This window comes from Nerophis lumbriciformis, linkage group LG01, assembly GCF_033978685.3.
Source record: "Nerophis lumbriciformis linkage group LG01, RoL_Nlum_v2.1, whole genome shotgun sequence".
Taxonomy (NCBI): Eukaryota; Metazoa; Chordata; class Actinopteri; order Syngnathiformes; family Syngnathidae; genus Nerophis; species Nerophis lumbriciformis.
The window spans coordinates 63,367,501-63,380,000 of NC_084548.2; the positions used below are offsets into that span (position 1 = coordinate 63,367,501).

Consider the following 12,500-nt stretch of genomic DNA (forward strand, 5'->3'; position numbering starts at 1 on the left):
TTGTTTTGCCTTTTGTGCTACGTGCATGTCTTTTGTTTATTCATCATATGATTTATATTTAAAATAAATCATTTTCCTACATGCAAGCTGTGTCCGAAGCCGTCTGCATCCTTGGGAGAACCACACCCGCATCACTATGCGACCCAGTCGTTACAGTAGGAAGCCAGCAAATAATTCTCCCGCGGCGGCCATCGAGGAGTTCGACGAAGGTACGTGGGAGGTGTTGCGAGCGATGGAGGCGGAAACTCTTCGCTATTCCCCCTCGGAGCGCCAGGACCTGATATGGGGTCCCAACGGAAAGCTGGTCCCAATCCACTCCGTTTGGCCCGAGGACATCGCCACACCCCCGCAGTACGGGACGCGTCAGCGAAGACGGAAGCCGGCCAGAAGGTCTTCCCCTCGCTGTCAAGACGCGCCGCTCCTGCAAACTCCTCCCCCGGACCGAAGCAAGCTACATGCAGCTCAAGCTCCCCCTCCTCAGATGTTTGGCAACCCAATAGACCACTTCGCCAAACAGTTTTCCGATTGGGCTGTCAGTCACATGGACAATTGCAACAATGACGTCATTTCATTGGCGCCCCCCGAAGAGGTAACTCCGCCCACTCCCGATGACATCATTGAGCAATAATTTTTTTTTCCATCTTCTAATTCTTTCTGTCAGCCAATTCAAAATAACTTTTATTCCAAGATAAAACATTATCAGGACATTTTTGTTAAGTGTAAGTCTAGTCAGTCACATTCTGATTTTCAAACTCCACCTCCAGTGACTTTGGTTCCGCCCCCAGTGACTATTGCTCCGCCCACTGCACATATTTTCTCCCCCTGTTCTCTCACCCAATCTCAAGTGGGGGGTGAGAATAGACAATTTGGACAATTTAAAGAGGAGGAGTATACCCCCTTCCTTACCTCCCCCCACCCACCCATGAAGACGGTTCCAAACCGCAAAGAGCGCGTCTGGTATCCGCGTCTTGAGGGGGGGCTAGTACTGGGAACTGTGCTAGTGGGGTGGCACAACTGCGCTCAGCTAAGCCGCAACCTCCTGCACGGCCACCGCCACCAGTTTTTTGGCGTGCTAAGCGGCAACCTCCTGCACGACCACCGCCACCAGTTTTTCGGCGTGCTAAGCCGCAACCCCCTGCACGGCCACCTCCACCAGTTTTTTGGCGTGCTAAGCGGCAACCTCCTGCACGACCACCGCCACCAGTCTTTCGGCGTACTAAGCCGCAACCACCTGCACGGCCACCGCCTCCAGTTTTTTGGCGTGCTAAGCGGCAACCTCCTGCACGACCACCGCCACCAGTTTTTCGGCGTGCTAAGCCGCAACCCCCTGCACGGCCACCGCCACCAGTCTTTCAGCGTGCTAAGCCGCAACCTCCTGCACGGCCACCGCCACCAGTCCTTTGGCCTGCTAAGCCACAACCGCCAGCTAGGCCACCTCCAGCTGCACCTCGGCTAGCACCTGTTCCTGCACCTCGGCTGACACACCAAGCTTCGTCTCCAGTACCTCCACCACGCCAAGCTCCACCATGCCAAGTTCCTCGGCTGGTTCCCACACCAGCGCCGGCTCCAAGGCTGGTTCCCACACCAGCGCCGGCTCCAAGGCTGGTTCCCACACCAGCGCCGGCTCCAAGGCTGGTTCTCACACCAGCGCCGGCTCCAAGGCTGGTTCTCACACCAGCGCCAGCTCCAAGGCTGGTTCTCACACCAGCGCCGGCTCCAAGGCTGGTTCTCACACCAGCGCCGGCTCCAAGGCTGGTTCTCACACCAGCGCCGGCTCCAAGGCTGGTTCTCACACCAGCACCGACTCCAAGACCAACCCCTGTCCCGGCTCCAAGGCTGGTTCCCACACCAGCGCCGGCTCCAAGGCTGGTTCCCACACCAGCGCCGGCTCCAAGGCTGGTACCCACACCAGCGCCGGCTCCACGGCTGGTACCCACACCAGCGCCGGCTCCACGGCTGGTACCCACACCAGCGCCGGCTCCACGGCTGGTACCCACACCAGCGCCGGCTCCACGACTGGTACCCACACCAGCGCCGGCTCTACGGCTGGTACCAGAACCTGCACCTGCTCCACGGCTGGTACCAGAACCGGCACCTGCCTCCACGGCGACGACGTCTCCTCCTGCCTCCACGGCGACGACGTCTCCTCCTGCCTCCACGGCGACGACGTCTCCTCCTGCCTCCACGGCGACGACGACTCCTCCTGCTTCCACGGCGACGTCTGCTCTCTCCTCGTCTCCGGTGGGCTTTTCCAGGACGCCGCCACCTTCCTCGCCCTCATCGTCGTCTCAGCGACCTCGAGTGGTCTGGCTGCGCAAGCGGCGCTCTCTGAGGTTTCTGTATGGACGCCTGTGGCGCAAACAGCAGCGACACCCGAGACATAGACTTAGAACTCTGCGGCTGCTGAACTTCTGGCGCCACTCACGCCCACCTTCTCGGCAGCCACGAATGTGGCCTTTCCGTGGTTGCCCGCCTCGCCTGCGGCAGCGGCGTTCCACTCGCCGCCGCCACCTGACTCTTCCCCGGTGGATTCGGGGACACGTGGCCTGGCGACCCACCACCAAATCCTCCCTCCACCCTCCCTGGACTCTTGAACTGTTTCTTGTTTTTTGGGTTCTAGTTTTATTTCGTGTCAAGGGACATCTGGAATCTGTCCTTTAAGGGGGGGGGGGTACTGTTACGATCCGCTGCCCGGATCATAGTTTGTTTATGTTTGAGTCACATGTGTTTTCAGCACCTTGAGTTTCGTTTATTTCTGTTGCCATGACGGCAGATTGTATACACCTGCCTCTGGTTAGTGTCCGGGACGCGCACCTGTTGCCCGGGCGCTAATCAGAGGGCTATTTAGTCTTTGCCCTGGCCTCACTCGGTCTGGCTTCCTAGTTTGTTCCCATACAACTGTTAACGACTACTTAGATTTCATGCTATGCTATTTTTTCCTGCTAGCTCCCACGCTAGTCCTTTTGTTTTGCCTTTTGTGCTACGTGCATGTCTTTTGTTTATTCATCATATGATTTATATTTAAAATAAATCCTTTTCCTACCTGCAAGCTGTGTCCGAAGCCGTCTGCATCCTTGGGAGAACCACACCCGCATCACTATGCGACCACGTCGCTACAATAACAAGTATTTGGAGAGTATAAAGTACTTTTCAGCGCACGTTCAAAGATGTCTTGAAGGATGCACCCACCTGCTTTTTTCCTACACTTTGAATCCTGCGGCCTATAAAAAGGTGCGGTTAATTTATGGATGTTTCACTCCAAGCAAGGGTGTGTAAGTTTTACAATATAACTACAACAATTCTTACTGACTGAAGCGTCCTGTGTGTGACGTCTGAGAGACAATACACAAGTCTTTCAGGTGGCAGTACCAGCAACTCATGGAGTAGTTTGAATGAATGAATGAATGAATGATTGAATGAATGACCTTTGGTGCCACCGTGACGCTGCAGACGTCATTAATGGTCAAATATCATCTCCATGGCAACGATATCATATCCATGCAGCATCTAATGCAACAATATCATATCGATGCAGCATCTTCAAGGCAATGATATGATATCCATGACAACGATATCATATCCATGGTCCGCCATGAGATCGGTAGGTTGTGAGTTCAAAAGTCATACCAAAGACTATAAAAAATGGGACCCGTTACCTCCCTGCTTGGCACTCAGCATCAAGGGTTGGAATTGGGGGTTAAATCACCAAAAATTATTCCCGGGCGCGACCACTGCTGCTGCTCACTGCTCCCCTCACCTCCCAGGGGGTGATCAAGGGTGACGGGTCAAAGGCAGAGAATAATTTCCCTGCGATGAGGTGGCGACTTGTCCAGGGTGTACGCCGCCTTCCGCCCAAATGCAGCTGAGATAGGCTCCAGCATCCCCCGCCACCCCAAAAGGGACAAGCGGTAGGAAATGGATGGATAGTGTGTGTGTGACAATCATTAACTTAACTTTAACTTTAACGATACCATTTCCATGCAGCATTTAATGCAACAATATCATATTCATGCAGCATCTTCATGGCGATGATATCATATCCATGGAAACAATATCATGTCCATTGGCCACGATATCATATCCATGGCGACGATATCTTGTCCATGGCAACAATATAATCTCCATGGCAACGATATCATATCCATGCAGTATCTTTATGGCGATGATATCATATATATGGCAACGATATCATATCCATGCAGCATCTTTATGGCGATGATATCATGTATTTGGCAACAATATCATATCCATGCAGCATCTTTTTTGGCGATGATATATCTATGGCAACCATGCAGTATCTTTATGGTAATGATAGCATGTCTATGGCGACGAAATCTTGTCTGTGCGAACCATATAATCTCCATGGCAACGATATCATATCCATGCAGTATCTTTATAGCGATGATATCATATACATGGCAACGATATCATATCCATGCAGCATCTTTATGGCGAAGATATCATTTCTATGGCAACGATATCATATCCATACAGCATCTTTATGGCGATGATATCATATCTATGGCAACGATATCATATCCATGCAGCATCTTTATGGTGATGATATCATATCTATGGCAACGATATCATATCCATGCAGCATCTTTTTTGGCGATGATATATCTATGGCAACCATGCAATATATTTATGGCAATGATATCATATCTATGGCGACGATATCATATCTGTGCAGCATGTTCATGGCGACAATATCATCTCCATGGTGAGCATACCATATCCATGGTGACGATATCATCTCCATGGCGAGGATATCATATCCATGGCGACGATATCATCTCCATGGCGAGCATATCATATCCATGGCGACGATATCATCTCCATAGCGAGGATATCATATCCGTGCAATATGTTCATGGCGACGATATCATCTCCATAGCGACTATATCTTGTCTATGGAAATGATATCATCTCCATGGCAACGATATCATATCCATACAGTATCTTGATGGCGATGATATCATATCCATGGCGAGGATATCATATCTATGGCAACGATATCATATCCGTGCAGCATCTTCATGGCGACGATATCATCTCCATGGTGACGATATCTTGTCCATGTCAATGATATAATCTCCATGACAACAATGTCATATCCTTACAGTATCTTGATGGCGATGATATCATATCCATGGCGAGGATATCGTATCTATGGCAACGATATCATATCCGTGCAGGGTCTTCATGGCGAAGATATATTTTCCATGGCGAGGATATCAACTCCATGGCGACGATATCATCTCCATGGCGACGATATCTTCTCCATGGCAACGATATCATATCCGTGCAGCATCTTCATAGTGACGATATCATCTCCATGGCGAGGATATCATCTCCATGGCAACAATATCATATTCGTGCAGCATCTCCATGGCGAGGATATCAACTCCATGGTGACGATATCATTTCAATGGCGACGATATCTTCTCCATGGCAACGATATCATATCCGTGCAATATCTTCATGGCGATAATATCTTCTCCATGGCAACGATATCATATCCGTGCAATATCGTCATGGCGATAATATCATATCCATGGCGACGTTATCATCTCTATGGCAACGATATCGTAACCGTGCAGCAGCTTTATAGTGACGATATCGTATCCGTGACGACGATATCATCTCCATGGCAACAATATCATATTCGTGCAGCATCTCCATGCCGATGATATCATCTCCATGGCGATGATATCCAATTGGTGCAGTATCTCCAGGGGTGGCAGAAGAGTCACGGGTGACGTGAAGAAAGGAATGAGGAAGAAAGAAAAGGGGATGCTGGGAAGAGAAGAGGCTGGATAATGAGCTCTCCTCTGACACATCCTCCTGTTTCTATGGAGACCAAGCAGCCAATCAGGCGGCCTGATGAGGACGGTACTACTGAGAGGATGGAGGGTGGAATCAGGCGAGGTGCGTCAAGAGCGACACATCTTCTCCTGCTTCTGGAGACACTTCCTGTGGGTCACATGGTCAACACGCTGACCGCGGCACCCTCGTCAGGCCTGTCAATCATTCTACCGCCGTCGTCTACCGCCATCTTCCCCCGCCAGCAGCACGATCCCCCCCCTCCCCCCCACTCTTCTTGGATGCTCCTCGCTCCATCAGGCGTCTGCTTTTTGGCAGCTTGGCTGGTGCGGGCGAGCGAGCGAGGGAGAGAGAGAGGACCTGCGCACGCCATCACGCCATCGGCTCCCGTCGAGCAGCACACAGGAAGGATGGACAAGCCGAGCGTGTGGCGCGCCGTGGTCAGCAGCACGGACCCCCGCCGAGCACGAGACCCGGGCCCCCACCCCCACCCCCACCCCAGCAGGCCGGGCTCCGCCATGGGCTACCGGCTGTACGACATGTGAGTAGCGCCTCCGCCGTGGCGAGTGCTGAGTCACGTCCCACATGCGCACCTCGCCGTCCTCGCACCTTCTCTGTAAACAAGCTCTGCCGCCATGGGAGGGGCGGCGGGCTGCGGGCTTTGATGTTGACCATGGATTTGACCGCAGGAAGGACCGCCAGCTGATTTTATGACGCAATGATGGTTGTTGTCATGGCGACGGAATTTTGTTTTTGTTAGCACTCACATCTTTGTGTGACGTCGCAGATGTTGCATCATCAGAACCTCAGTCCAGACCTCTCAATGTTGCATCCCAAAATCATCTGTGTGCTTGCACCTTAAAATCATCTGTGTGCTTGCATCTTAAAGATGATCTGTGTGCTTGCATCTTAAAGATGATCTGTGTGCTTGCATCTTAAAGTCATCTGTGTGCTTGCATCTCAAAATCATCTGTGTGCTTGCATCCAAAATTAATATGTGTGCCTGCATCCTAAAATCATTTGTGTGCTTGCATCCCAAAATCATCTGTGTGCTTGCACCCTAAAATCATCTGTGTGCTTGCATCCCAAAATCATCTGTGTGCTTGCATCTTAAAGATTATCTGTGTGCTTGCACCCTAAAGTCATCTGTGTGCTTGCATCCCAAATTAATATGTGTGCTTGGATCCTAAAATCATCTGTGTGCTTGCATCCCAAATTAATATGTGTGCTTGCATCCTAAAATCATCTGTGTGCTTGTATCTCAAAATCATCTGTGTGCTTGCATCCCAAAAATCATCTGTGTGCTTGCGTTCCAAAATCATCTGTGTGCTTGCGCCCTAAAACTATCTGTGTGCTTGCATCTCAAAATCATCTGTGTGCTTGCACCCTAAAATCATCTGTGTGCTTGCACCCTAAAATCATCTGTGTGCTTGCATCCCAGAATCATCTGTGTGCTTGCACCCTAAAATCATCTGTGTGCTTGCATCCAAAATCATCTGTGTGCTTGCACCCTAAAATCATCTGTGTGCTTGCGTCCCAAAATCATCCGTGTGATTGCACCCTAAAATCATCTGTGTGCTTGCATCTCAAAATCATCTGTGTGCTTGCATCACAAAATAATCTGTGTGCTTGCATCCCAAAATCATCTGTGTGCTGGCACCCTAAAATCATCTGTGTGCTTGCACCTTAAAATTATCTAAATGCTTGCATCCCAAATTAATCTGTGTGCTTGCACCCTAAAATCATCTGTGTGCTTGTATCTCAAAATCATCTGTGTGCTTGCATCCCAAAAATAATCTGTGTGCTTGCATTCCAAAATCATCTGTGTGCGTGTGCCCTAAAACCATCTGTGTGCTTGCATCTCAAAATCATCTGTGTGCTTGCACCCTAAAATTATCTAAATGCTTGCACCCCAAATTAATCTGTGTGCTTGCACCCTAAAATCATCTGTGTGCTTGTATCTCAAAATCATCTGTGTGCTTGCATCCCAAAAATCATCTGTGTGCTTGCATTCCAAAAACATCTGTGTGCTTGTGCCCTAAAACCATCTGTGTGCTTGCATCTCAAAATCATCTGTGTGCTTTTATCCCAAAATCATCTGTGTGCTTGCACCCTAAAATCATCTGTGTGCATTTTTCCTTTAAATAATATAAAATAACTTTTTTTTATGCTGCCAAAAATAATTGAAATACATTTTGACCTTACTTCTGGTTCCCAAATGTTGTTGCTTTGTGGGAATGATAAATGTCCGCTTTGATGGCGTTATGACGTGTGTTTGGAATTAACTTTGATGACTTTATGATGTGTGTGTGGAATTAACTTTGATGGCGTTATGACGTGTCTTTTAAATTAACTTTGATGGCGTTATGACGTGTGAGTGGAATTAACTTTGATGGCGCTATGACGTGTGTGTGAATGAAATTTGATGGCGTTATGACGTGTGTGTGGAATGAACTTTGATGACTTTATGACGTGTTTTAAATTAACTTTGATGGCGTTATGACGTGTCTTTTAAATTAACTTTGATGGCGTTATGACGTGTGTGTGGAAGGAACTTTGATGGCGCTATGACGTGTGTGTGTAATGAACTTTGATGACTTTATGACGTGTGTGTGGAATGAACTTTGATGGCGTTATGACGTGTGTTTGTAATTAACTTTGATGGCGTTATGATGTGTTTGGAATTAACTTTGATGACTTTATGATGTGTGTGTGGAATGAACCTTGATGACTTTATGACGTGTGTGTGGAATGAACTTCGATGACTTTATGACGTGTGTGTGGAATTAACTTTGATGGCGCTATGACGTGTGTGTGGAATGAACTTTGATGACTTTATGACGTGTGTGTGGAATGAACTTTGATGACTTTATGACGTGTGTGTTGAATGAACTTTGATGGCGCTATGACGTGTGTGTGGAATGAACTTTGATGAATTTATGACGCGTGTGTGTGGAATTAACTTTGATGGCGTTATGACGTGTGTTTGGAATTAACTTTGATGACTTTATGATGTGTGTGTTAAATGAACTTTGATGGCGCTATGACGTGTGTGTGGAATGAACTTTGATGACGTTATGAAGTGTGTTTTAAATGAACTTTGATGGCGTTATGACGTGTCTTTTAAATGAACTTTGATGGCGCTATGACGTGTGTGTGGAATGAACTTTGATGGCGTTATGGCATGTGTGTTAAATGAACTTTGATGACGTTATGACGTGTGTGTGGAATGAACTTTGATGGCGTTATGACGTGTGTGTTCAATTAATTTTGATGACTTTATGACGTGTGTGTGGAATGAACTTTGATGACTTTATGACGTGTGTTTTAAATTAACTTTGATGACGTTATGACTTGTCTTTTAAATTAACTTTGGCGTTATGACGTGTGTGTGGAAGGAACTTTGATGGTGCTATGACGTTTGTGTGGAATGAAATTTGATGGCGTTATGACGTGTGTGTTGACTGAACTTTGATGGCGTTATGACGTGTGTGTGGACTGAACTTTGATGGCGTTATGACGTGTGTGTGGAAGGAACTTTGATGGTGTTATGACATCAGAATCAGAACTTTGATGGCGTTATGACGTGTGTTTGGAATGAACTTTGATGGCGTTTTGACGTGTGTGTGGAATGAACTTTGATTACTTTATGACGTGTGTGTGGAATTAACTTTGATGGCGTTATGACGTGTGTTTGGAATTAACTTTGACTTTATGATGTGTGTGTGGAATTAACTTTGATGACTTTATGACGTGTGTGTTGAATGAACTTTGATGGTGCTATGACGTGTGTGTTGAATGAACTTTGATGGCGTTATGGCATGTATGTTAAATGAACTTTGATGACGTTATGACGTGTGTGTGGAATGAACATTGATGGCGTTATGACGTGTGTGTGGAATGAACTTTGATGACTTTATGACGTGTGTTTTAAATTAACTTTGATGACGTTATGACGTGTGTGTTGAATGAATTTTGATGACTTTATGACGTGTGTGTGGAATGAACTTTGATGACTTTATGACGTGTGTTTTAAATTAACTTTGATGACGTTATGACTTGTCTTTTAAATTAACTTTGGCGTTATGACGTGTGTGTGGAATAAACTTTGATGACGTTATGACGTGTGTGTTGACTGAACTTTGATGGCGTTATGACGTGTGTGTGGAAGGAACTTTGATGGTGTTATGACATCAGAATCAGAACTTTGATGGCGTTATGACGTGTGTTTGGAATGAACTTTGATGGCGTTTTGACGTGTGTACTGAATAAACTTTGATGTGTTATGATGTGTGTGTGTGTGTGTGTAATGAGCTTTGATGGCGTTATGATGTGTGTTTTGAATGAGCTTTGATAACTTTATGACGTGTGTGTTGACTGAGATTTGATGACTTTATAACGTGTGTTGAATTAACTTTGATGGCTGAAGTGTTGCATGATGGGTCTACAATCCATACAATAGTGTGTACTATTAGTGTGTACAATCTATACAATACTCTGTACTATTAGTGTGTACAATCTATACAATACTTTGTACTATTAGTGTGTACCATCTATACAATAGTGTGTACTATTAGTGTGTACCATCTATACACTAGTGTGTACTATTAGTGTGTACCATCTATACAATAGTGTGTACTATATTGTGTGTAATCTTTACAATAGTGTGTACTATTAGTGTGTGTGTGCAGCACATTCATGTTGTCATGCTGCTACTTGGTGAGTACAGTAAAATGACAGGATGAGTACAGTAAAATATGACAGGGTGAGTACAGTCAAATACGACATGATGAGTACAGTAAAATATGACAGGATTAGTACAGTAAAATATGACAAGATGAGTACAGTAATGACAGGGTGAGTACAGTAAAATATGACAGGATGAGTACAGTAAAATACGACAGGATTAGTACAGTAAAATATGACAGGATGAGTACAGTAAAATATGACAGGATGGGTACAGTAAAATATGACAGGATTAGTACAGTAAAATACGACAGGGCGAGTACAGTAAAATACGACAGGGCGAGTACAGTAAAATATGACAGGATGATTACTGTAAAATATGACAGGATGAGTACAGTAAAATACGACAGGGTGAGTACAGTAAAATATGACAGGATGAGTACAGTAAAATATGACAGGGCGAGTACTGTAAAATACGACAGGAGGGGGACAGTAAAATATGACAGGGCGATTACAGTAAAATATGACAGGATGAGTACAGTAATGACAGGATGAGTACAGTAAAATATGACAGGATGAGTACAGTAATGACAGGATGAGTACAGTAAAATACGACAGGATGAGTACAGTAAAATACGACAGGGTGCGTACAGTAAAATATGACAGGGTGAGTACAGTAAAATATGACAGGGCGAGTACTGTAAAATACGACAGGATGGGGACAGTAAAATATGACAGGGCGATTACAGTAAAATATGACAGGATGAGTACAGTAATGACAGGATGAGTACAGTAAAATATGACAGGATGAGTACAGTAATGACAGGATGAGTACAGTAAAATACGACAGGATGAGTACAGTAAAATACGACAGGGTGCGTACAGTAAAATATGACAGGGTGAGTACAGTAAAATATGACAGGGTGAGTACAATAAAATATGACAGGGCGAGTACAGTAAAATATGACGGCGAGTACAGTAAAATAGGACAGGATTAGTACAGTAAAATACGACAGGGTGAGTACAGTAAAATATGACAGGGCGAGTACAGTCAAATATGACAGGGTGAGTACAATAAAATATGACAGGGCGAGTACAGTAAAATATGACGGCGAGTACAGTAAAATAGGACAGGATTAGTACAGTAAAATACGACAGGGTGAGTACAGTAAAATATGACAGGATGAGTACAGTAAAATATGACAGGATTAGTACAGTAAAATACGACAGGGTGAGTACAGTAAAATATGACAGGATGAGTACAGTAAAATATGACAGGGCGAGTACAGTCAAATATGACAGGGTGAGTACAGTAAAATATGACAGGGCGATTACAGTAACATATGACAGGATGAGTACAGTAATGACAGGATGAGTACAGTAATGACAGGATGAGTACAGTAAAATACGACAGGATGAGTACAGTAAAATACGACAGGGTGCGTACAGTAAAATATGACAGGGCGAGTACAGTCAAATATGACAGGGCGAGTACAGTCAAATATGACAGGGTGAGTACAATAAAATATGACAGGGCGAGTACAGTAAAATATGACGGCGAGTACAGTAAAATAGGACAGGATTAGTACAGTAAAATACGACAGGGTGAGTACAGTAAAATATGACAGGATTAGTACAGTAAAATACGACAGGGTGAGTACAGTAAAATATGACAGGATGAGTACAGTAAAATATGACAGGGCGAGTACAGTCAAATATGACAGGGTGAGTACAGTAAAATATGACAGGGCGATTACAGTAACATATGACAGGATGAGTACAGTAATGACAGGATGAGTACAGTAAAATACGACAGGGTGCGTACAGTAAAATATGACAGGGCGATTACAGTAAAATATGACAGGATGAGTACAGTAATGACAGGATGAGTACAGTAAAATATGACAGGATGAGTACAGTAATGACAGGATGAGTACAGTAAAATACGACAGGATGAGTACAGTAAAATACGACAGGGTGCGTACAGT

At 45.6% G+C, this 12,500-nt stretch overlaps 1 protein-coding gene across 8 annotated transcripts in view; it reads left to right on the forward strand.

Annotated features, from left to right (window-relative positions):
• Positions 1 to 12,500, forward strand: part of LOC133570883 (IQ motif and SEC7 domain-containing protein 1-like) — a 236,352-nt gene that overhangs the window by 87,548 nt on the left and 136,304 nt on the right. The window contains exon 1 of one of the 8 annotated variants that reach the window (XM_061923686.1): positions 6,140 to 6,367. The exons of the other annotated variants lie outside the window; for them this stretch is intronic. Within the exon in view, the coding sequence (XP_061779670.1) occupies positions 6,237 to 6,367 (131 nt within the window). The 5' untranslated portion in view covers positions 6,140 to 6,236. Of the gene's footprint in view, positions 1 to 6,139; positions 6,368 to 12,500 lie in introns of those variants that run through there. 8 annotated transcript variants of the gene reach the window in all.